The sequence below is a fragment of the Oncorhynchus nerka genome, linkage group LG10 (assembly GCF_034236695.1).
Source record: "Oncorhynchus nerka isolate Pitt River linkage group LG10, Oner_Uvic_2.0, whole genome shotgun sequence".
Classification (NCBI taxonomy): Eukaryota; Metazoa; Chordata; class Actinopteri; order Salmoniformes; family Salmonidae; genus Oncorhynchus; species Oncorhynchus nerka.
The window spans coordinates 3,756,679-3,783,547 of NC_088405.1; the positions used below are offsets into that span (position 1 = coordinate 3,756,679).

At 46.5% G+C, this 26,869-nt stretch overlaps 1 protein-coding gene across 1 annotated transcript in view; it reads right to left on the bottom strand.

The window, feature by feature from the left end:
• The window catches only part of LOC135573604 (methionine synthase-like), a 78,873-nt gene extending 52,914 nt beyond the window's left edge, over positions 1–25,959 (bottom strand). Inside the window, exons 1-8 of the mRNA XM_065022867.1 lie at positions 25,934–25,959; positions 22,111–22,190; positions 20,753–20,865; positions 20,009–20,149; positions 7,986–8,171; positions 4,203–4,382; positions 3,316–3,432; positions 582–722 (exon numbers count right to left, since the gene is read on the bottom strand). Of these exons, the coding sequence (XP_064878939.1) occupies positions 582–722; positions 3,316–3,432; positions 4,203–4,382; positions 7,986–8,171; positions 20,009–20,149; positions 20,753–20,865; positions 22,111–22,123 (891 nt within the window). The 5' untranslated portion in view covers positions 22,124–22,190; positions 25,934–25,959. The remainder of the gene's footprint in view (positions 1–581; positions 723–3,315; positions 3,433–4,202; positions 4,383–7,985; positions 8,172–20,008; positions 20,150–20,752; positions 20,866–22,110; positions 22,191–25,933) is intronic.
• Between the last annotated feature and the right edge of the window lie 910 nt (positions 25,960–26,869).

The following is a 26,869-nucleotide window of genomic DNA, read 5'->3' on the forward strand; positions in this document are numbered from 1 at the left end:
TGTATATGTACTGTAGTGTGTCAACCATATACCTGTGTGTACAAGTACAGTAAGTTATACTAGGATATGTACTGTATATGTACTGTAGTGTGTAAACCATATACCTGTGTGTACAAGTACAGTAAGATATACTAGGATATGTACTGTATATGTACTGTAGTGTGTAAACCATATACCTGTGTGTACAAGTACAGTAAGTTATACTAGGATATGTACTGTATATGTACTGTAGTGTGTAAACCATATACTTGTGTGTACAAGCACAGTAAGTTATACTAGGATATGTACTGTATATGTACTGTAGTGTGTCAACCATATACCTGTGTGTACAAGTACAGTAAGTTATACTAGGATATGTACTGTATATGTACTGTAGTGTGTAAACCATATACCTGTGTGTACAAGTACAGTTATACTAGGATATGTACTATGTACTGTAGTGTGTGTAAACCATATACCTGTACAGTAAGTTATACTAGGATATGTACTGTAGTGTGTAAACCATATACCTGTGTGTACAAGTACAGTAAGATATACTAGGATATGTACTGTATATGTACTGTAGTGTGTCAACCATATACCTGTGCGTACAGCAGTAGTTTCTCTGTGGCCTCCGGGTCTTTGTTCCAGATAAGGTTCTCACACATGAGCAGGAGCTCCTTGTCGATATCATCATAGACAGGCAGGCTGCCAGCGTTCACTATGCCCATGTCCATACCGTCCTATAGGAGACAGCAGGACAACAGGGTTACTCATGCAGGGTAGGGCCGCTAGCTGGCTAGATAGCCACTGGCTAACGTAGTAGGGCCGCTAGCTGGCTAGATGACGATAGCCACTGGCTAACGTAGTAGGGCCGCTAGCTGGCTAGATGTCGATAGCCACTGGCTAACGTAGTAGGGCCGCTAGCTGGCTAGATGTCGATAGCCACTGGCTAACGTAGTAGGGCCGCTAGCTGGCTAGATGTCGATAGCCACTGGCTAACGTAGTAGGGCCGCTAGCTGGCTAGATGTCGATAGCCACTGGCTAACGTAGTAGGGCCGCTAGCTGGCTAGATGTCGATAGCCACTGGCTAACGTAGTAGGGCCGCTAGCTGGCTAGATGTCGATAGCCACTGGCTAACGTAGTAGGGCCGCTAGCTGGCTAGATGTCGATAGCCACTGGCTAACGTAGTAGGGCCGCTAGCTGGCTAGATGTCGATAGCCACTGGCTAACGTAGTAGGGCCGCTAGCTAGCTAGATGTCGATAGCCACTGGCTAACGTAGTAGGGCCGCTAGCTGGCTAGATGTCGATAGCCACTGGCTAACGTAGTAGGGCCGCTAGCTGGCTAGATGTCGATAGCCACTGGCTAACGTAGTAGGGCCGCTAGCTAGCTAGATGTCGATAGCCACTGGCTAACGTAGTAAGGCCGCTAGCTGGCTAGATGTCGATAGCCACTGGCTAACGTAGTAAGGCCGCTAGCTGGCTAGATGTCGATAGCCACTGGCTAACGTAGTAAGGCCGCTAGCTGGCTAGATGTCGATAGCCACTGGCTAACGTAGTAGGGCCGCTAGCTGGCTAGATGTCAATAGCCACTGGCTAACGTAGTAGGGCCGCTAGCTGGCTAGATGTCGATAGCCACTGGCTAACGTAGTAGGGCCGCTAGCTGGCTAGATGTCGATAGCCACTGGCTAACGTAGTAGGGCCGCTAGCTGGCTAGATGTCAATAGCCACTGGCTAACGTAGTAGGGCCGCTAGCTGGCTAGATGTCGATAGCCACTGGCTAACGTAGTAGGGCCGCTAGCTGGCTAGATGTCGATAGCCACTGAGTAACGTAGTAGGGCCGCTAGCTGGCGAGATGTCGATAGCCACTGGCTAACGTAGTAGGGCCGCTAGCTGGCTAGATGTCGATAGCCACTGGCTAACGTAGTAGGGCCACTAGCTGGCTAGATGTCGATAGCCACTGGCTAACGTATAACGTAGTAGGGCCGCTAGCTGGCTAGATGTCGATAGCCACTGGCTAACGTAGTAGGGCCGCTAGCTGGCTAGATGTCGATAGCCACTGGCTAACGTAGTAGAGCCACTAGCTGGCTAGATGTCGATAGCCACTGGCTAACATAGTAGGGCCACTAGCTGGCTAGATGTCGATAGCCACTGGCTAACGTAGTAGGGCCGCTAGCTAGCGTTCAACCTACCTTGACGGCTCAGTTTAGGAAGGCTCAACCTACCTTGATAGCGTGGTAGAGGAAGGCTCCACCTACCTTGATAGCATGGTAAAGGAAGGCTCCACCTACCTTGATAGCGTGGTAGAGGAAGGCTCCACCTACCTTGATGGCGTGGTAGAGGAAGGCGCGGTAGAGGAAGGCTCCACCTACCTTGATAGCGAGGTAGAGGAAGGCGCGGTAGAGGAAGGCTCCACCTACCTTGATAGCGAGGTAGAGGAAGGCTCCACCTACCTTGATAGCGTGGTAGAGGAAGGCGCGGTAGAGGAAGGCTCCACCTACCTTGATAGCGAGGTAGAGGAAGGCTCCACCTACCTTGATAGCGTGGTAGAGGAAGGCGCGGTAGAGGAAGGCTCCACCTACCTTGATAGCGTGGTAGAGGAAGGCTCCACCTACCTTGATAGCGTGGTAGAGGAAGGCTCCACCTACCTTGATAGCGTGGTAGAGGAAGGCTCCACCTACCTTGATAGCGAGGTAGAGGAAGGCTCCACCTACCTTGATAGCGTGGTAGAGGAAGGCTCCACCTAACTTGATAGCGTGGTAGAGGAAGGCTCCACCTACCTTGATAGCGTGGTAGAGGAAGGCTCCACCTACCTTGATAGCGTGGTAGAGGAAGGCGCGGTAGAGGAAGGCTCCACCTACCTTGATGGCGTGGTAGAGGAAGGCTCCACCTACCTTGATAGCGTGGTAGAGGAAGGCGCGGTAGAGGAAGGCTCCACCTACCTTGATAGCGAGGTAGAGGAAGGCTCCACCTACCTTGATAGCGAGGTAGAGGAAGGCTCCACCTACCTTGATGGCGAGGTAGAGGAAGGCTCCACCTACCTTGATAGCGTGGTAGAGGAAGGCTCCACCTACCTTGATAGCGTGGTAGAGGAAGGCTCCACCTACCTTGATAGCGTGACAGAGGAAGGCTCCACCTACCTTGATGGCGTGGTAGAGGGAAGGCGCAACAGAGGAAGGCTCCACCTACCTTGATAGCGAGGTAGAGGAAGGCTCCACCTACCTTGATAGCGTGGTAGAGGAAGGCGCGGTAGAGGAAGGCTCCACCTACCTTGATAGCGAGGTAGAGGAAGGCTCCACCTACCTTGATAGCGTGGTAGAGGAAGGCTCCACCTACCTTGATAGCGTGGTAGAGGAAGGCTCCATGCATGGCCTCTCTGATGACCTCCATGCCTCTGAAGGAGAAGGACAGGTTGGACAGGCCTCCACTGATCCTGGCCCCAGGCAACAACTCCTGTAGAGAATATATATATATATATATTATATACTGTTATAAGGTCAGGTTGATCCTGACCCCAGGTAACGACTCCTCTAGAGAATATATATATATATATATACTGTAGTATATACTGTTAAAAGGTCAAGTTGATCCTGACCCCAGGTAACGACTCCTCTAGAGAATATATATATATAGTATATACTGTTAAAAGGTCAAGTTGATCCTGACCCCAGGTAACGACTCCTACAGGAAACACAGTGTGGGTCATTAACAGTACAGCCTGGAAGCCCACACTGCCATGTGGGTTGTTTGAAATCCCCCTGAGGTGAGATGTAATCTCCTTTCCCAGAAAACCCGGGACAGCTGGGTGCTGTGACATCACCACTGGTGTGGATACAGAAAGACGACACAGTCCCAGAGAAATCCCCGGAGCGTGACAACAGGAAGCAGTGTTGTGACAACAGGAAGCAGTGTTAGTGACAACAGGAAGCAGTGTTAGTGACAACAGGAAGCAGTGTTAGTGACAACAGGAAGCAGTGTTAGTGACAACAGGAAGCAGTGTTAGTGACCACGTTTAGCAGAAAGACGACAGTCCCAGAGAAATCCCCGGAGCGTGACAACAGGAAGCAGTGTTAGTGACAACAGGAAGCAGTGTTGTGACAACAGGAAGCAGTGTTAGTGACAACAGGAAGCAGTGTTAGTGACAACAGGAAGCAGTGTTGTGACAACAGGAAGCAGCGTTAGTGACCGCGTTTAGCAGAAACACGACACGGGTCTCAACTGACCTTAATGAGCCTGGTGGCTCTGATGAAGTTGATGGCGTACTCGCTGTGTTCCTCCATGCCCGTGCCGATGGTCAGGATGTTGGGGTCAAAGATGATGTCGTTGGGGTCAAAGCCCACTTGAGTTACCAGGAGACGATAGGCTCTGCTGCAGATGTCGACCTTGCGCTCTGTGTCGGTAGCCTGTAGGAAACCAGAGAAGACAGATGTTTCAAGGCCGCGCTCTGTCTCGGTAGCCTGTAGGAAACCAGAGAAAACAGATGTTTCAAGGCCGCGCTCTGTGTCGGTAGCCTGTAGGAAACCAGAGAAAACAGATGTTTCAAGGCCTCGCTCTGTCTCGGTAGCCTGTAGGAAACCAGAGAAGAGCTGTTTCAAGGCTCTGTGTCGGTAGCCTGTAGGAAACCAGAGAAGACAGATGTTTAAAGGCCTCGCTCTGTCTCGGTAGCCTGTAGGAAACCAGAGAAGACAGATGTTTCAAGGCCGCGCTCTGTGTCGGTAGCCTGTAGGAAACCAGAGAAGAGCTGTTTCAAGGCGCTCTGTCTCGGTAGCCTGTAGGAAACCAGAGAAGAGCTGTTTCAAGGCCGCGCTCTGTCTCGGTAGCCTGTAGGAAACCAGAGAAAACAGATGTTTCAAGGCCGCGCTCTGTCTCGGTAGCCTGTAGGAAACCAGAGAAGACAGATGTTTCAAGGCCTCGCTCTGTCTCCGTAGCCTGTAGGAAACCAGAGAAGACAGATGTTTCAAGGCTCTGTGTCGGTAGCCTGTAGGAAACCAGAGAAAACAGCTGTTTCAAGGCCGCGCTCTGTCTCCGTAGCCTGTAGGAAACCAGAGAAGACAGATGTTTCAAGGCCGCGCTCTGTCTCGGTAGCCTGTAGGAAACCAGAGAAGACAGATGTTTCAAGGCCTCGCTCTGTCTCCGTAGCCTGTAGGAAACCAGAGAAGACAGATGTTTCAAGGCTCTGTGTCGGTAGCCTGTAGGAAACCAGAGAAAACAGCTGTTTCAAGGCCTCGCTCTGTCTCCGTAGCCTGTAGGAAACCAGAGAAAACAGATGTTTCAAGGCTCTAGGAATGTAACAACAAAAAGTATGTGAACCCTTTTGAATTACCTGGATTTCTGCATAAATTGGGTCATAAAATTTGATCTGATCTTCATCTAAGTCACAACAACAGACAAACACAGTCTGCTTTAAACTCATAACACACAAACAATTATACGTTTTCATGTCTTTATTGAACACACTGTGTAAACATTCACAGTGCAGGGTGGGAAAAGTAGGTGAACCCTTGGATTTAATAACTGGTTGACCCTCCTTTGGCAGCAATAAACTCAACCAGTAGGTGAACCCTTGGATTTAATAACTGGTTGACCCTCCTTTGGCAGCAATAAACTCAACCAGTAGGTGAACCCTTGGATTTAATAACTGGTTGACCCTCCTTTGGCAGCAATAAACTCAACCAGTAGGTGAACCCTTGGATTTAATAACTGGTTGACCCTCCTTTGGCAGCAATGACCTCAACCAAACGTTTTCTGTAGTTGTGGATCAGACCGGCACAACGGTCAGGAGGAATTTTGGACCATTCCTCTTTACAAAACTGTTTCAGGTCTGCAATATTCTTGGGATGTCTGGTGTGAACTGCTCTCTTGAGGTCATGCCACAGCATCTCAATCAGGTTGAGGTCAGGACTCTGACTGGGCCACTCTGGTTGAGGTCAGGACTCTGACTGGGCCACTCCAGGAGGTCAGGACTCTGACTGGGCCACTCCAGGAGGTCAGGACTCTGACTGGGCCACTCCAGGAGGTCAGGACTTTGACTGGGCCACTCCAGGAGGTCAGGACTCTGACTGGGCCACTCCAGAAGGCGTGTTTTTCTTCTGTTGAAGCCATTCTGTTTTGGGTCGTTGTCCTGTTGCATCACCCAACTTCTGTTGAGCTTCAATTGGCGGATAGATAGCCTTACATTCTCCTGCAAAATATCTTGATAAACTTGGGAATTCATTTCTCCGTCGATGATAGCAAGCTGTCCAGGCCCTGAGGCAGTAAATCAGCCCCAAACCATGATGCTCCCTCCACCAGACTTTACAGTTGGGATGAGGTTTTGATGTTGGTGTCCTGTGCCTTTTTTTCTCCACACATAGTGTTGTGTGTTCCTTCCAAACAACTCATCTGTAGTTCCATCTGTCCACAGAATATCTTGCCAGTAGCGCTGTGGAACATCCAGGTGCTCTTTTACAAACTTCAGACGTGCAGCAATGTTTTTTTTAACAGCAGTGGTTTCTTCTGTGGTGTCCTCCCATGAACACCATTCTTGTTTAGTGTTTTACGTATCGTAGACTCGTCAACAGAGATGTTAGCATGTTCCAGAGATATCTGTAAGTCTTTAGCTGACACTCTAGGATTCTTCTTAACCTCATTGAGCATTCTGCGCTGTGCTCTTGCAGTCATCTTTGCAGGACGGCCACTCCTAGGGGGAGTAGCAACAGTGCTGAACTTTCTCCATTTATAGACTATTTGTCTTACCGTGGACTGATGAACATCAAGGCTTTTAGAGATACTTTTGTAACCCTTTCCAGCTTTATGCAAGTCAACAATTAATCTTCAGTCTTCTGAGATCTCTTTTGTTCGAGGCATGGGTCACATCAGGCAATGCTTCTTGTGAACAGCAAACTAAAATTTTGTGAGTGTTTTTTATACTTCTAGGCAGCTCTAACCAACATCTCCAATCTCGTCTTATTGATTGGGCTCCAGGTTAGCTGACTCCTGACTCCAATTAGCTTTAGGAGAGGTCATTAGGCTTGGGGGGGGGTTCACATACTTTTCCCAACCTACACTGTGGATGTTTAAATGTTGTATTCAATATAGACAAGAAAAATGCAATAATTAGTGTGTTATTAGTTTAAGCAGACTGTGTTTCTCTTTTGTTGTGACTTAGATGAAGATCAGATCAAAATGGATGACCAATTTACACATAAATCCAGGTAATTCTCGAAGGGTTCACATACTCTTTCTCACCTGACCCTTCTCGTCGAAGGCCATAACCACCACGGCAGCCGCGTAGCGTCTGAGTCTCACCTGACCCTCCTCGTCGAAGGCCATAACCCCCACGGCAGCCCCGTAGCGTCTGAGTCTCACCTGACCCTCCTCGTCGAAGGCCATAACCACCACGGCAGCCCCGTAGCGTCTGAGTCTCACCTGACCCTCCTCGTCGAAGGCCATAACCACCACGGCAGCCCCGTAGCGTCTGAGTCTCACCTGACCCTCCTCGTCGAAGGCCATAACCACCACGGCAGCCCCGTAGCGTCTGAGTCTCACCTGACCCTCCTCGTCGAAGGCCATAACCACCACGGCAGCCCCGTAGCGTCTGAGTCTCACCTGACCTTCCTCGTCGAAGGCCATAACCACCACGGCAGCCCCGTAGCGTCTGAGTCTCACCTGACCCTCCTCGTCGAAGGCCATAACCACCACGGCAGCCCGTAGCGTCTGAGTCTCACCTGACCCTCCTCGTCGAAGGCCATAACCACCACGGCAGCCCCGTAGCGTCTGAGTCTCACCTGACCCTCCTCGTCGAAGGCCATAACCACCACGGCAGCCCCGTAGCGTCTGAGTCTCACCTGACCCTCCTCGTCGAAGGCCATAACCACCACGGCAGCCCCGTGGCGTCTGAGTCTCACCTGACCCTCCTCGTCGAAGGCCATAACCACCACGGCAGCCCCGTAGCGTCTGAGTCTCACCTGACCCTCCTCGTCGAAGGCCATAACCACCACGGCAGCCCCGTAGCGTCTGAGTCTCACCTGACCCTCCTCGTCGAAGGCCATAACCACCACGGCAGCCCCGTAGCGTCTGACAGTCGTAGCTCTCTGGAGAAACTCCTCTTCTCCTTCCTTCAGACTGATGCTGTTCACGATACACTTCCCCTGACAACACTTCAGCCCCGCCTTGATCACCTCGAAGTTTGACGAGTCGATACACAGAGGTACCTAGGAGAGGAGAGAGAGAGAGAGGAGAGAGAGAGAGAGGACACCTGGAAGTTAGACGAGTCTATACACAGAGGTACCTAGGAGAGGAGAGAGAGAGAGAGGACACCTGGAAGTTAGACAAGTCGATACACAGAGGTACCTAGGAGAGGAGAGAGAGAGAGAGAGAGAGAGGACACCTGGAAGTTAGACGAGTCTATACACAGAGGTACCTAGGAGAGGAGAGAGAGAGGACACCTGGAAGTTAGACGAGTCTATACACAGAGGTACCTAGGAGAGGAGAGAGAGAGAGGACACCTGGAAGTTAGACAAGTCTATACACAGAGGTACCTAGGAGAGGAGAGAGAGAGAGGACACCTGGAAGGTAGACGAGTCTATACACAGAGGTACCTAGGAGAGGAGAGAGAGAGAGAGAGGACACCTGGAAGTTAGACAAGTCTATACACAGAGGTACCTAGGAGAGGAGAGAGAGAGAGAGGACACCTGGAAGTTAGACGAGTCTATACACAGAGGTACCTAGGAGAGGAGAGAGAGAGAGAGGAGAGAGAGGACACCTGGAAGTTAGACGAGTCTATACACAGAGGTACCTAGGAGAGGAGAGAGAGAGGGGACACCTGGAAGTTAGACGAGTCTATACACAGAGGTACCTAGGAGAGGAGAGAGAGGACACCTGGAAGTTAGACGAGTCTATACACAGAGGTACCTAGGAGAGGAGAGAGCGAGAGAGGACACCTGGAAGTTAGACAAGTCTATACACAGAGGTACCTAGGAGAGGAGAGAGAGAGAGGACACCTGGAAGTTAGACGAGTCTATACACAGAGGTACCTAGGAGAGGAGAGAGAGAGAGGACACCTGGAAGTTAGACGAGTCTATACACAGAGGTACCTAGGAGAGGAGAGAGAGAGAGGACACCTGGAAGTTAGACGAGTCTATACACAGAGGTACCTAGAAGAGAAGAGAGAGAGAGAGGACACCTGGAAATTAGACGAGTCTATACACAAAGGTACCTAGGAGAGGAGAGAGAGAGAGGACACCTGGAAGTTAGACGAGTCTATACACAGAGGTACCTAGGAGAGGAGAGAGAGAGAGAGGAGAGAGAGGACACCTGGAAGTTAGACGAGTCTATACACAGAGGTACCTAGGAGAGGAGAGAGAGAGAGGACACCTGGAAGTTAGACGAGTCTATACACAGAGGTACCTAGGAGAGGAGAGAGAGAGAGGACACCTGGAAGTTAGACGAGTCTATACACAGAGGTACCTAGGAGAGGAGAGAGAGAGAGAGAGAGAGAGAGAGAGAGAGAGAGAGAGAGAGAGAGAGAGAGAGAAAGGACACCTGGAAGTTAGACGAGTCTATACACAGAGGTACCTAGGAGAGGAGAGAGAGAGGACACCTGGAAGTTAGACGAGTCTATACACAGAGGTACCTAGGAGAGGAGAGAGAGGGGACACCTGGAAGTTAGACGAGTCTATACACAGAGGTACCTAGGAGAGGAGAGAGAGAGAGAGGACACCTGGAAGTTAGACGAGTCTATACACAGAGGTACCTAGGAGAGGAGAGAGAGAGAGAGAGAGAGAGGACACCTGGAAGTTAGACAAGTCTATACACAGAGGTACCTAGGAGAGGAGAGAGAGAGAGGACACCTGGAAGTTAGACGAGTCTATACACAGAGGTACCTAGGAGAGGAGAGAGAGAGGGGACACCTGGAAGTTAGACGAGTCTATACACAGAGGTACCTAGGAGAGGAGAGAGAGAGAGAGGACACCTGGAAGTTAGACGAGTCTATACACAGAGGTACCTAGGAGAGGAGAGAGAGAGAGAGAGAGGACACCTGGAAGTTAGACAAGTCTATACACAGAGGTACCTAGGAGAGGAGAGAGAGAGAGGACACCTGGAAGTTAGACGAGTCTATACACAGAGGTACCTAGAAGAGAAGAGAGAGAGAGGACACCTGGAAGTTAGACGAGTCTATACACAGAGGTACCTAGAAGAGAAGAGAGAGAGAGGACACCTGGAAGTTAGACAAGTCTATACACAGAGGTACCTAGGAGAGGAGAGAGAGAGAGAGGACACCTGGAAGTTAGACGAGTCTATACACAGAGGTACCTAGGAGAGGAGAGAGAGAGAGGACACCTGGAAGTTAGACGAGTCTATACACAGAGGTACCTAGGAGAGGAGAGAGAGGAGAGAGAGGACACCTGGAAGTTAGACGAGTCTATACACAGAGGTACCTAGGAGAGGAGAGAGAGAGGGGACACCTGGAAGTTAGACGAGTCTATACACAGAGGTACCTAGGAGAGGAGAGAGAGAGAGAAGTCACCTGGAAGTTAGACGAGTCTATACACAGAGGTACCTAGGAGAGGAGAGAGAGAGAGAGAGAGAGGACACCTGGAAGTTAGACAAGTCTATACACAGAGGTACCTAGGAGAGGAGAGAGAGAGGACACCTGGAAGTTAGACGAGTCTATACACAGAGGTACCTAGAAGAGAAGAGAGAGAGAGAGGACACCTGGAAGTTAGACGAGTCTATACACAGAGGTACCTAGGAGAGGAGAGAGAGAGGACACCTGGAAGTTAGACAAGTCTATACACAGAGGTACCTAGGAGAGGAGAGAGAGAGAGGACACCTGGAAGTTAGACAAGTCTATACACAGAGGTACCTAGAGAGGGGAGAGACTAATGGGACACCTGGAAGATAGACAAGTCTATACACAGAGGTACCTAGAGAGGAGAGAATGGGACACCTGGAAGTTAGAGAGTCTATACACAGAGGTACCTAGGAGAGGAGAGAGAGAGAGAGGACACCTGGAAATTAGACGAGTCTATACACAGAGGTACCTAGGAGAGGAGAGAGAGAGAGAGGACACCTGGAAATTAGAGAGTCTATACACAGAGGTACCAGACAGGGAGAGATGAGAGAGAGAGAGGACACCTGGAAGTTAGACGAGTCTATACACAGAGGTACCAGACAGAAGTTAGACCTGACAGATGGGAGAGGAGAAAGAGGACACCTGGAAGTTAGACGAGTCTATACACAGAGGTACCTAGGAGAGAGAGAGAGAGAGGACACCTGGAAGTTAGGTCAAATAGTCTATACACAGAGGTACCTAGGACAGGAGAGAGAGAGAGGACACCTGGAAGTTAAATAGTCTATACACAGAGGTACCTAGGAGAGGAGAGAGAGAGGACACCTGGAAGTTAGGAGTCTATACACAGAGGTACCTAGGAGAGGGAGAGAGAGAGGACACCTGGAAGTTAGACGAGTCTATACACAGAGGTACCTAGGAGGGAGAGAGAGAGAGGACACCTGGAAGTTAGCGAGTCTATACACAGAGGTACCTAGACAGAGGCTGACTAAGGGACACCTGGAAGTTAGACGAGTCTATACACAGAGGTACCAGGAGAGGAGAGAGAAGGACACCTGGTCAAATAGCGAGTCTATACACAGAGGTACCAGACAGGGAGTCCTTACTAGAGGAGAGAGAGAGGACACCTGGAAGTTAGCGAGTCTATACACAGAGGTACCAGGAGAGGGAGAGAGACTAATGGGACACCTGGAAGTTAGCGAGTCTATACACAGAGGTACCTAGGAGAGGGAGAGACTAATGGGACACCTGGAAGTTAGCGGAGTCTATACACAGAGGTACCTAGAGGAGGGAGAGAGAGAGGACATGGGCTAAGGTAAAATAGAGAGTCTATACACAGAGGAGAGAGGAGGACTAATGGGCTAGAGGTCAAATAGAGACAGGACACCTGGAAGTTAGGCTGTCTATACACAGAGGTACCTAGAGAGGAGAAGAGAGGACACCTGGAAGTTAGACAGAGGTCTATACACAGAGGTACCTAGGAGAGGAGAGAGAGAGAGGGGACACCTGGAAGTTAGACGAGTCTATACACAGAGGTACCTAGGAGGGAGAAGGGAGAGGACACCTGGAAGTTAGACGAGTCTATACACAGAGGTACCCAGAGAGGGAGAGAGAGAGAGGACACCTGGAAGTTAGCAAGTCTATACACAGAGGTACCAGACAGGGCTGGACACCTGGAAGTTAGACGAGTCTATACACAGAGGTACCTAGGAGAGGGCTGGAGAGGGGGACACCTGGAAATAGCGAGTCTATACACAGAGGTACCAGGAGAGGGAGAGAGAGGACACCTGGAAGTTAGGTCAAATAGTCTATACACAGAGGTACCTAGACAGGGCTGTCCACTAATGGGCACCTGGTCAAGTTAGCAAGTCTATACACAGAGGTACCTAGACAGGGAGTCCTTACTAATGGGCTGGACGGTCAAATAGTCTATACACAGAGGTACCTAGACAGAGAGAGACTAAGGACACCTGGTCAAGTTAGCGAGTCTATACACAGAGGTACCTAGACAGGGCTGAGAGAATGGGCACCTGGAAGTTAGACAAGTCTATACACAGAGGTACCTAGAGAGGGAGAGAGAGAGGGACACCTGGAAGTTAGCGAGTCTATACACAGAGGTACCAGACAGGGAGTCCTTACTAATGGGACACCTGGAAGTTAGCGAGTCTATACACAGAGGTACCTAGGACAGGGCTGTCCTTACTAATGGGACACCTGGAAGTTAGCGAGTCTATACACAGAGGTACCAGACAGGGCTGTCCTTACTAATGGGCACCTGGTCAAGTTAGCGAGTCTATACACAGAGGTACCAGACAGGGCTGAGAGGACTAATGGGCACCTGGAAGTCAAATAGCGAGTCTATACACAGAGGTACCTAGACAGGGCTGTCCTTACTAATGGGCTGGAAGTCAAATAGTCTATACACAGAGGTACCTAGGAGAGGAGGGCTGAGGACAATGGGACGGTTAGCGAGTCTATACACAGAGGTACCAGACAGGGCTGTCCTTACTAATGGGACACCTGGAAGTTAGACGAGTCTATACACAGAGGTACCTAGACAGGGCTGAGAGAGAGGACACCTGGAAGTCAAATAGTCTATACACAGAGGTACCAGACAGGGAGTCCTTACTAATGGGACACCTGGAAGTTAGACAAGTCTATACACAGAGGTACCTAGGAGAGGGAGAGACTAATGGGACACCTGGAAATAGCAAGTCTATACACAGAGGTACCTAGACAGGGAGAGAATGGGACACCTGGAAGTTAGCGAGTCTATACACAGAGGTACCAGACAGGGCTGAGAGACTAATGGGACACCTGGAAATTAGCGAGTCTATACACAGAGGTACCTAGACAGGGAGAGACTAAGAGGACACCTGGAAGTTAGCGAGTCTATACACAGAGGTACCAGACAGGGCTGAACTAATGGACACCTGGAAGTTAGCAAGTCTATACACAGAGGTACCAGGACAGGGAGAGAGAATGGGACACCGGTCAAATAGCTTCTATACACAGAGGTACCAGACAGGGAGTCCTTACTAATGAGGACACCTGGAAGTTAGCAAGTCTATACACAGAGGTACCAGACAGGGCTGAGAGAGATGAGGACACCTGGAAGTTAGCGAGTCTATACACAGAGGTACCTAGAGAGGGAGAGAGAATGGACACCTGGAAGTCAAATAGCGAGTCTATACACAGAGGTACCAGACAGGGCTGAGAATGGGACACCTGGAAGTTAGCGAGTCTATACACAGAGGTACCAGAGAGGGCTGACTAATGGGACACCTGGGTCAAATAGTCTATACACAGAGGTACCAGACAGGGCTGTCCTTACTAATGAGGCACCTGGTCAAGTTAGCTTCTATACACAGAGGTACCAGACAGGGCTGTCCTTACTAATGGGCTACCTGGTCAAGTTAGCGAGTCTATACACAGAGGTACCTAGACAGGGCTGTCCTTACTAATGGGCTACTGGTCAAATAGCTTCTCTATACACAGAGGTACCTAGACAGGGCTGAGACTAATGGGCTACTGGGTCAAATAGTCTATACACAGAGGTACCTAGACAGGGCTGAGAGAGAGACTAATGGGACACCTGGAAGTTAGCAAGTCTATACACAGAGGTACCTAGAGAGGGCTGTCCTTACTAGATGGGCACCTGGAAGTTAGCGAGTCTATACACAGAGGTACCAGACAGGGCTGAGATGGGACACCTGGGTCAAATAGTCTATACACAGAGGTACCTAGAAGGGCTGTCCTTAGAGAGGACACCTCAAGTTAGCGAGTCTATACACAGAGGTACCAGACAGGGCTGTCCTTACTAATGGGACACGGTCAAAAGTTCGAGTCTATACACAGAGGTACCAGACAGGGAGAGAGAGATGGGGACACCAAAAGTTAGACAGGAGTCTATACACAGAGGTACCAGACAGGGCTGTCCTTACTAATGGGCACGGTCAAATAGCTTCTCTATACACAGAGGTACCAGACAGGGCTGTCCTTACTAATGGGCTACCTGGTCAAATAGCGAGTCTATACACAGAGGTACCAGACAGGGCTGTCCTTACTAATGGGACACCTGGTCAAATAGCGAGTCTATACACAGAGGTACCAGACAGGGCTGTCCTTACTAATGGGCTACGGTCAAATAGCTTCTATACACAGAGGTACCAGACAGGGCTGTCCTTACTAATGGGCACCTGGTCAAATAGCTTCTATACACAGAGGTACCTAGGACAGGGCTGTCCTTACTAATGGGACACCTGGTCAAGTTAGCGAGTCTATACACAGAGGTACCTAGACAGGGCTGTCCTTACTAATGACACCTGGAAGTTAGCAAGTCTATACACAGAGGTACCAGACAGAGGAGAGAGGACACCTGGAAGTTAAATAGAGTCTATACACAGAGGTACCTAGACAGGGCTGAGAGAGGACACCTGGGCTACGGTCAAATAGTCTATACACAGAGGTACCAGACAGGGCTGAGGACAATGGGTTAGTCAAATCTATACACAGAGGTACCTAGAGAGGGCTGAGAGGACAATGGGCTAGGTCAAATAGAGTCTATACACAGAGGTACCAGACAGGGCTGAGAGACTAAGAGGACACCTGGTCAAATAGTCTATACACAGAGGTACCTAGGAGGGCTGTCCTTACTAATGGGACACCTGGAAGTTAGACAAGTCTATACACAGAGGTACCTAGGAGAGGAGAGAGAGAGAGGACACCTGGAAGTTAGACGAGTCTATACACAGAGGTACCTAGAAGAGAAGAGAGAGAGAGAGGACACCTGGAAGTTAGACGAGTCTATACACAGAGGTACCTAGAAGAGAAGAGAGAGAGAGAGGACACCTGGAAGTTAGACGAGTCTATACACAGAGGTACATAGGAGAGGAGAGAGAGAGGGGACACCTGGAAGTTAGACGAGTCTATACACAGAGGTACATAGGAGAGGAGAGAGAGAGGGGACACCTGGAAGTTAGACGAGTCTATACACAGAGGTACCTAGGAGAGGAGAGAGAGAGAGAGAGGACACCTGGAAGTTAGACGAGTCTATACACAGAGGTACCTAGGAGAGGAGAGAGAGAGAGAGAGGACACCTGGAAGTTAGACGAGTCTATACACAGAGGTACATAGGAGAGGAGAGAGAGAGAGGACACCTGGAAGTTAGACGAGTCTATACACAGAGGTACCTAGGAGAGGAGAGAGAGAGAGAGGGGACACCTGGAAGTTAGACGAGTCTATACACAGAGGTACATAGGAGAGGAGAGAGAGAGGGGACACCTGGAAGTTAGACGAGTCTATACACAGAGGTACCTAGGAGAGGAGAGAGAGAGGGGACACCTGGAAGTTAGACGAGTCTATACACAGAGGTACCTAGGAGAGGAGAGAGAGAGAGGACACCTGGAAGTTAGACGAGTCTATACACAGAGGTACCTAGGAGAGGAGAGAGAGAGAGAGGACACCTGGAAGTTAGACAAGTCTATACACAGAGGTACATAGGAGAGGAGAGAGAGAGGGGACACCTGGAAGTTAGACGAGTCTATACACAGAGGTACATAGGAGAGGAGAGAGAGAGGGGACACCTGGAAGTTAGACGAGTCTATACACAGAGGTACATAGGAGAGGAGAGAGAGAGAGGACACCTGGAAGTTAGACGAGTCTATACACAGAGGTACCTAGGAGAGGAGAGAGAGAGAGAGGACACCTGGAAGTTAGACAAGTCTATACACAGAGGTACCTAGGAGAGAAAACAGAAAAGAGAACAAAGAAGGAGAGGAGAGAGATGAGGATAAAGAGGACAACGAGGAGAGAGATGAGGATAAAGAGGACAACGAGGAGAGGAGAGAGATGAGGATAAAGAGGACAACGAGGAGAGGAGAGAGATGAGGATAAAGAGGACAACGAGGAGAGGAGAGAGATGAGGAGAGGACGAGGATGAGGATAAAGAGGACAACGAGGAGAGGAGAGAGATGAGGATAAAGAGGACAACGAGGAGAGAGATGAGGATAAAGAGGACAACGAGGAGAGAGATGAGGATAAAGAGGACAACGAGGAGAGGAGAGAGATGAGGATAAAAAGGACAACGAGGAGAGGAGAGATGAGGATAAAGAGGACAACGAGGAGAGAGAGAGATGAGGATAAAGAGGACAACGAGGAGAGAGAGATGAGGATAAAGAGGACAACGAGGAGAGGAGAGAGATGAGGATTAAGAGGACAACGAGGAGAGAGAGAGATGAGGATAAAGAGGACAACGAGGAGAGAGATGAGATGAAAGAGGGACAACGAGGAGAGGAGAGAGATGAGGATAAAGAGGACAACGAGAGAGAGAGAGAGATGAGGATAAAGAGGACAAGAGGAGAGGAGAGAGATGAGGATTAAAGAGGACAACGAGGAGAGAGAGAGATGAGGATAAAGAGGACAACGAGGAGAGGAGAGAGATGAGGATAAAGAGGACAACGAGGAGAGGAGAGAGATGAGGATAAAGAGGACAACGAGGAGAGGAGAGAGATGAGGATAAAGAGGACAACGAGGAGAGGATAAAGAGGACAACGAGGAGATGAGAGATAGGATAAAGAGGACAACGAGGGAGAGGAGAGAGATGAGGATAAAGAGGACAACGAGGAGAGGAGAGATGAGGATTAAGAGGACAACGAGGAGAGGAGAGAGATGAGGATAAAGAGGACAACGAGGAGAGAGAGAGATGAGGATAAAGAGGACAAAGGAGAGGAGAGAGATGAGGATAAAGAGGACAACGAGGAGAGAGAGAGATGAGGATAAAGAGGACAACGAGGAGAGGAGAGAGATGAGGATTAAGAGGACAACGAGAGAGGAGAGAGATGAGGATAAAGAGGACAACGAGGAGAGGAGAGAGATGAGGATAAAGAGGACAACGAGGAGGAGAAGATGAGGATAAAGAGGACAACGAGGAGAGAGAGATGAGGATAAAGAGGACAACGAGGAGAGGAGAGAGATGAGGATTAAGAGGACAACGAGGAGAGGAGAGAGATGAGGATAAAGAGGACAACGAGGAGAGGAGAGAGATGAGGATTAAGAGGACAACGAGGAGAGAGAGAGATGAGGATAAAGAGGACAACAGGAGAGAGAGAGAGATGAGGATTAAGAGGACAACGAGGAGAGGAGAGAGATGAGGATTAAGAGAGGACAACGAGGAGAGGAGGGAGAGATGAGGATTAAGAGGACAACGAGGAGAGGAGAGATGAGGATTAAGAGGACAACGAGGAGAGGAGAAGATGAGGATTAAGAGGACAACGAGGAGAGGAGAGAGATGAGGATTAAGAGGACAACGAGGAGAGGAGAGAGATGAGGATTAAGAGGACAACGAGGAGAGGAGAGAGATGAGGATTAAGAGGACAACGAGGAGAGGAGAGAGATGAGGATTAAGAGGACAACGAGGAGAGGAGAGAGATGAGGATTAAGAGGACAACGAGGAGAGGAGAGAGATGAGGATTAAGAGGACAACGAGGAGAGGGAGAGAGGATAAGAGGACAACGAGACAGAGATTAAGAGGACAACGAGGAGAGGAGAGAGATGAGGATAAAGAGGACAACGAGGAGAGATATGAGGATTAAGAGGACAACGAGGAGAGAGATGAGGATTAAGAGGACAACGAGGAGAGGAGAGAGATGAGGATAAAGAGGACAACGAGGAGAGGAGAGAGATGAGGATAAAGAGGACAACGAGGAGAGAGATGAGGATTAAGAGGACAACGAGGAGAGGAGAGAGATGAGGATAAAGAGGACAACGAGGAGAGAGATGAGGATAAAGAGGACAACGAGGAGAGGAGAGAGATGAGGATAAAGAGGACAACGAGGAGAGAGATGAGGATAAAGAGGACAACGAGGAGAGAGATGAGGATAAAGAGGACAACGAGGAGAGAGATGAGGATTAAGAGGACAACGAGGAGAGGAGAGAGGAAGATAAAGAGGACAACGAGGAGAGAGATGAGGATAAAGAGGACAACGAGGAGAGGAGAGAGATGAGGATAAAGAGGACAACGAGGAGAGGAGAGAGATGAGGATAAAGAGGACGAGGAGAGGAGAGAGGAGGATAAAGAGGACAACGAGGAGAGAGAGATGAGGATAAAGAGGACAACGAGGGAGAGAGGAGGATAAAGAGGACAACGAGGAGAGAGAGATGAGGATAAAGAGGACAACGAGGGAGAGAGATGAGGATTAAAGAGGACAACGAGGAGAGATGAGGATAAAGAGGACAACGAGGAGAGAGATGAGGATTAAGAGGACAAAGAGATGAGGATTAAGAGGGAGGAGAGAGAGATGAGGATAAAGAGGACAACGAGGAGAGAGATGAGGATTAAGGGACAACGAGGACAACGAGGAGAGGAGATGAGATGAGGATAAAGAGGACAACGAGAGATATGAGGATTAAGAGGACAGGAGAGGAGAGGAGAGAGAAGAGGATAAAGAGGACAACGAGGAGAGGAGAGAGAGATGAGGATAAAGAGGACAACGAGGAGAGGGAGAGAGATGAGGATAAAAGAGGACAACGAGGAGAGGAGAGAGATGAGGATAAAGAGGACAACGAGGGGAGAGAGATGAGGATAAAGAGGACAACGAGAGGGAGAGAGATGAGGATTAAAGAGGACAACGAGGAGAGGAGAGAGATGAGGATAAAGAGGACAACGAGGAGAGAGATGAGGATTAAGAGGACAACGAGGAGAGGAGAGAGATGAGGATAAAGAGGACAACGAGAGGGAGAGATGAGGATTAAGAGGACAACGAGGAGAGAGAGGAGGATAAAGAGGACAACGAGGGAAGATGAGGATTAAGAGGACAACGAGGAGAGGGAGAGATGAGGATTAAGAGGACAACGAGGAGAGGAGAGAGATGAGGATAAAGAGGACAACGAGGAGAGAGATGAGGATAAAGAGGACAACGAGGAGAGAGATGAGGATAAAGAGGACAACGAGGAGAGGAGAGAGATGAGGATAAAGAGGACAACGAGGAGAGGAGAGAGAGATGAGGATAAAGAGGACAACGAGGAGAGAGATGAGGATAAAGAGGACAACGAGGAGAGAGATGAGGATAAAGAGGACAACGAGGAGAGAGATGAGGATTAAGAGGACAACGAGGAGAGGAGAGAGATGAGGATAAAGAGGACAACGAGGAGAGGAGAGAGATGAGGATAAAGAGGACAACGAGGAGAGGAGAGAGATGAGGATTAAGAGGACAACGAGGAGAGCTGGGTAAGTGACCTTCAGCTTCAGTAAAGGCCTAAAGGACTTCTTCTATAGATGAACTCTGTTCTTAGAGTGTTTTCCCTTCATCTCCAGGCCCTTCAGCGACGTGGTTTAGCTTCCTGTAGCTCAGTACATAGTAACATCACCTCTCTGATACAGTATCACAGGAAGTGGTTTAGTTAACACGATTAACCGTCGGGAAGCATTCAACAGTACGCAGGTATCTTATCTGTTTGAAATGTCCAGGTGATTCCTACCCTGGCGATGTCCGGCTCGGAGGATATGAGACAGCAGAACCGGGCCATGGCGGCAGGACCCTCCAACATCCCCTCGTCCATGTTGATGTCCAACACCTGGGCTCCCATCTCCACCTGGGTCTTGGCTATGCTCAACGCCTCCTGGAGACAGACAGGGACCGGTTCACAGACAGGGACCGGGACACAGACAGGGACACAGACAGGGACCGGGACACAGACAGGGACACAGACAGGGACACAGACAGGGACCGGGACACAGACAGGGACACAGACAGGGACACAGACAGGGACACAGACATGGACACAGACAGGGACCGGGACACAGACAGGGACACAGACAGGGACCGGGACACAGACAGGGACACAGATAGGGACACAGACAGGGACACAGACAGGGACAGGGACACAGACAGGGACACGGACACAGACAGGGACCGGGACACAGACAGGGACCGGGACACAGACAGGGACACAGACAGGGACACAGACAGGGACACAGACAGGGACACAGACAGGGACCGGGACACAGACAGGGACAGGGACAGGGACAGGGACACAGACAGGGACACAGACAGGGACCGGGGAGAGACAGGGACCGGTTCACAGACAGGGACACAGACAGAGACACAGACAGGGACACAGACAGGGACACAGACAGGGACACAGACAGGGACACAGACAGGGACACAGACAGGGACCGGGGAGAGACAGGGACGAGGAGGATAAAAAGGAGAGACGTTTCACCTCGTAGTTTCCCGACATGATCAGCTTGGCGAACTTCCTTGATCCAGCCACGTTGCACCGCTCCCGATGTTGACCTAGTGCAACAAACGGACCGATCCTGAACGGCTCCAGACCTGTGGCACAAAACATACTCAAGCTGTGGTGAAATTAGTGTACGGACCGATCCTGAACGGCTCCAGACCTGTGGCACAAAACATGGACCGATCCTGAACGGCTCCAGACCTGTGGCACAAAACATACTCAAGCTGTGGTGAAATTAGTGTACGGACCGATCCTGAACGGCTCCAGACCTGTGGCACAAAACATGGACCGATCCTGAACGGCTCCAGACCTGTGGCACAAAACATACTCAAGCTGTGGTGAAATTAGTGTACGGACCGATCCTGAACGGCTCCAGACCTGTGGCACAAAACATGGACCGATCCTGAACGGCTCCAGACCTGTGGCACAAAACATGGACCGATCCTGAACGGCTCCAGACCTGTGGCACAAAACATGGACCGATCCTGAACGGCTCCAGACCTGTGGCACAAAACATGGACCGATCCTGAACGGCTCCAGACCTGTGGCACAAAACATGGACCGATCCTGAACGGCTCCAGACCTGTGGCAACAAAACATGCTCAAGCTGTGGTGAAAAGCTCAGCAGTGGTTTGCTGCTACTCTTCATCATCATCATCATCATCATCAGCTACCGTGACTGAGAAGGTAAATCTCAGAGCAGATCTACTGTAGATTCAGGTCCTCCCGGTCAACGCCATTATATTCATTATTATCTATTAAAAAGAAAAGGCAGAACTGATCCTAGGTCAGGACGTCTACTCTGCCAGGCTTTATATAAAATACCAGCCCTGGAACGGCCTGGAAGGACACAGAGCTCATCTAGACTCACGTCTACTCTGCCAGGCTTTATATAAAATACCAGCCCTGGAACGGCCTGGAAGGACACAGAGCTCATCTAGACTCACGTCTACTCTGCCAGGCTTTATATAAAATACCAGCCCTGGAACGGCCTGGAAGGACACAGAGCTCATCTAGACTCACGTCTACTCTGCCAGGCTTTATATAAAATACCAGCCCTGGAACGGCCTGGAAGGACACAGAGCTCATCTAGACTCACGTCTACTCTGCCAGGCTTTATATAAAATACCAGCCCTGGAACGGCCTGGAAGGACACAGAGCTCATCTAGACTCACGTCTACTCTGCCAGGCTTTATATAAAATACCAGCCCTGGAACGGCCTGGAAGGACACAGAGCTCATCTAGACTCACGTCTACTCTGCCAGGCTTTATATAAAATACCAGCCCTGGAACGGCCTGGAAGGACACAGAGCTCATCTAGACTCTTGTCGTTCTACCTGCGAGTAGCATGTAGTCCTGAAAGACGTCAGTAGGGGGCACTCTGGGGTGACAGTGCTTCACTTTCTCAGCAATGGCCCTGAACACAGAGAGAGAGATGTATATTAGTTTCATATCTATCAGTCCTATATCTATAGACAATATATCAGTTCTATATCTATAGACAATATATCAGTCCTATATCTATAGACAATATATCAGTCCTATATCTATAGACAATATATCAGTCCTATATCTATAGACAGCAGTATAGACAATATATCAGTTCTATATCTATAGACAATATATCAGTTCTATATCTATAGACAATATATCAGTTCTATATCTATAGACAATATATCAGTCCTATATCTATAGACAGTAGTATAGACAATATATCAGTCCTATATCTATAGACAGCAGTATAGACAATATATCAGTCCTATATCTATAGACAGCAGTATAGACAATATATCAGTCCTATATCTAGACAATATATCAGTCCTATATCTATAGACAATATATCAGTCCTATATCTATAGACAATATATCAGTCCTATATCTATAGACAATATATCAGTCCTATATCTATAGACAATATATCAGTCCTATATCTATAGACAATATATCAGTCCTATATCTATAGACAATATATCAGTCCTATATCTATAGACAATATATCAGTCCTATATCTATAGACAATATATCAGTCCTATATCTATAGACAGTAGTATAGACAATATATCAGTCCTATATCTATAGACAATATATCAGTCCTATATCTATAGACAATATATCAGTCCTATATCTATAGACAGCAGTATAGACAATATATCAGTCCTATATCTATAGACAGCAGTATAGACAATATATCAGTCCTATATCTACAGACAATATATCAGTCCTATATCTATAGACAATATATCAGTCCTATATCTATAGACAATATATCAGTCCTATATCTATAGACAGTAGTATAGACAATATATCAGTCCTATATCTATAGACAGCAGTATAGACAATATATCAGTCCTATATCTATAGACAGTAGTATAGACAATATATCAGTCCTATATCTATAGACAATATATCAGTCCTATATATATATAGACAATATATCAGTCCTATATCTATAGACAGCAGTATAGACAATATATCAGTCCTATATCTATAGACAATATATCAGTCCTATATCTATAGACAATATATCAGTTCTATATCTATAGACAGTAGTATAGACAATATATCAGTCCTATATATATAGACAATATATCAGTCCTATATCTATAGACAATATATCAGTTCTATATCTATAGACAATATATCAGTCCTATATCTATAGACAGCAGTATAGACAATATATCAGTCCTATATCTATAGACAGCAGTATAGACAATATATCAGTCCTATATCTATAGTCAATATATCAGTCCTATATCTATAGACAGTAGTATAGACAATATATCAGTCCTATATCTATAGACAATATATCAGTCCTATATCTATAGACAATATATCAGTCCTATATATATAGACAATATATCAGTCCTATATCTATAGACAATATATCAGTTCTATATCTATAGACAATATATCAGTTCTATATCTATAGACAGTAGTATAGACAATATATCAGTCCTATATCTATAGACAGCAGTATAGACAATATATCAGTCCTATATCTATAGACAGCAGTATAGACAATATATCAGTCCTATATCTATAGATAGTAGTATAGACAATATATCAGTCCTATATCTATAGACAGCAGTATAGACAATATATCAGTCCTATATCTATAGACAGCAGTATAGACAATATATCAGTCCTATATCTACAGACAGCAGTATAGACAATATATCAGTCCTATATCTATAGATAGTAGTATAGACAATATATCAGTCCTATATCTATAGACAATATATCAGTCCTATATCTATAGACAATATATCAGTCCTATATCTAGACAATATATCAGTCCTATATCTATAGACAATATATCAGTCCTACATCTATACACAATATATCAGTCCTATATCTATAGACAATATATCAGTCCTATATCTATAGACAATATATCAGTCCTATATCTATAGACAATATATCTGTCCTATATCTATAGACAATATATCAGTCCTATATCTATAGACAATATATCAGTCCTATATCTATAGACAGTAGTATAGACAATATATCAGTCCTATATCTATAGACAATATATCAGTCCTATATCTATAGACAATATATCAGTTCTATATCTATAGACAGTAGTATAGACAATATATCAGTTCTATATCTATAGACAATATATCAGTCCTATATCTATAGACAATATATCAGTCCTATATCTATAGACAATATATCAGTCCTATATCTACAGACAGCAGTATAGACAATATATCAGTCCTATATCTATAGACAATATATCAGTCCTATATCTATACACAATATATCTGTCCTATATCTATACATAATATATCAGTCCTATATCTATAGACAGTAGTATAGACAATATATCAGTTCTATATCTATAGACAGCAGTATAGACAATATATCAGTTCTATATCTATACACAGTAGTATAGACAATATATCAGTCCTATATCTATAGACAATATATCAGTCCTATATCTATAGACAGCAGTATAGACAATATATCAGTCCTATATCTATAGACAATATATCAGTCCTATATCTATAGACAATATATCAGTCCTATATCTATAGACAATATATCTGTCCTATATCTATAGACAGCAGTATAGACAATATATCAGTCCTATATCTATAGACAATATATCAGTCCTATATCTATAGACAATATATCAGTCCAATATCTATAGACAATATATCAGTCCTATATCTATAGACAATATATCTGTCCTATATCTATAGACAGCAGTATAGACAATATATCAGTCCTATATCTATAGACAGCAGTATAGACAATATATCAGTCCTATATCTATAGACAATATATCAGTTCTATATCTATAGACAGCAGTATAGACAATATATCAGTCCTATATCTACAGACAGCAGTATAGACAATATATCAGTGCTATATCTATAGACAGCAGTATAGACAATATATCAGTCCTATATCTACAGACAGCAGTATAGACAATATATCAGTCCTATATCTATAGACAATATATCAGTCCTATATCTATAGACAGTAGTATACACAATATATCTGTCCTATATCTATACACAATATATCAGTCCTATATCTATACACAATATATCAGTCCTATATCTATAGACAGTAGTATAGACAATATATCAGTTCTATATCTATAGACAGCAGTATAGACAATATATCAGTTCTATATCTATAGACAGCAGTATAGACAATATATCAGTCCTATATCTATAGACAATATATCAGTCCTATATCTATAGACAATATATCAGTCCAATATCTATAGACAGCAGTATAGACAATATATCAGTCCTATATCTATAGACAGTAGTATAGACAATATATCAGTCCTATATCTATAGACAATATATCAGTCCTATATCTATACACAATATATCTGTCCTATATCTATAGACAATATATCAGTCCTATATCTATAGACAGTATATCAGTCCTATATCTATAGACAGCAGTATAGACAATATATCAGTTCTATATCTATAGACAGCAGTATAGACAATATATCAGTTCTATATCTATAGACAGTAGTATAGACAATATATCAGTCCTATATCTATAGACAATATATCAGTCCTATATCTATAGACAATATATCAGTCCTATATATATAGACAATATATCCGTTCTATATCGCTGGACAGTAGCTATTGTCAGAGGACAGAGCAGACGACAGGTCACCTGATGTGTGCAGGAGTCGTTCCACAGCATCCACCAACCAGATTCACCAGACCATCTGTAGCAAAGTCCTACACAAATAAGAGAGTCAGTCAGTGTGTATAGAAACTGTAATGATACAATGAGGTCAAAGGTCAGACTGTCAGCTTTAATTTGAGGGTATTTTCATCCATATCGGGTGAACCGTTTAGAAATTACAGCCCTTTATGTACATAGTCCCCCCCCCCATTTTAGGGGACCAAAAGTATTGGGACACATTCACTTGTGACTCTATAAACGTGTTGGATGTATTGCCTGTTTGTTTTGGTTGCCCAATAGAAACAAATGGTAAATCATGTATAGTGTCATTTTGAATTCACTTTTATTGTGAAAATAATAAGAATAGAATATGTTTCGTAACACTTCTACATTAATGTGGACGCTACCGTGGTTACGGATAATCCTGAATGAATCCTGAATGATAATGCTTGAGAAAGTTACAGACACACATCTATACCCCTAAAACATGCTAACCTCTCACCATTATAATAACAGGGGAGGTTAGCATTTTATATCATAGCCCCTAAAACATGCTAACCTATCACCATTACAATAACAGGGAGGTTAGCATTGTATATCATAGCCTCTAAAACATGCTAACCTCTCACCATTATAATAACAGGGAGGTTAGCATTTTATATCATACCCTCTAAAACATGCTAACCTCTCACCATTACAATAACAGGGAGGTTAGCATTTTATATCATAACCTCTAAAACAAGCTAACCTCTCACCATTACAATAACAGGGAGGTTAGCATTTTATATCATACCCCTAAAACATGCTAACCTCTCACCATTACAATAACAGGGAGGTTAGCATTTTATATCATACCCCCAAGACATGCTAACCTCTCACCATTACAATAACAGGGAGGTTAGCATTTTATATCATAGCCCC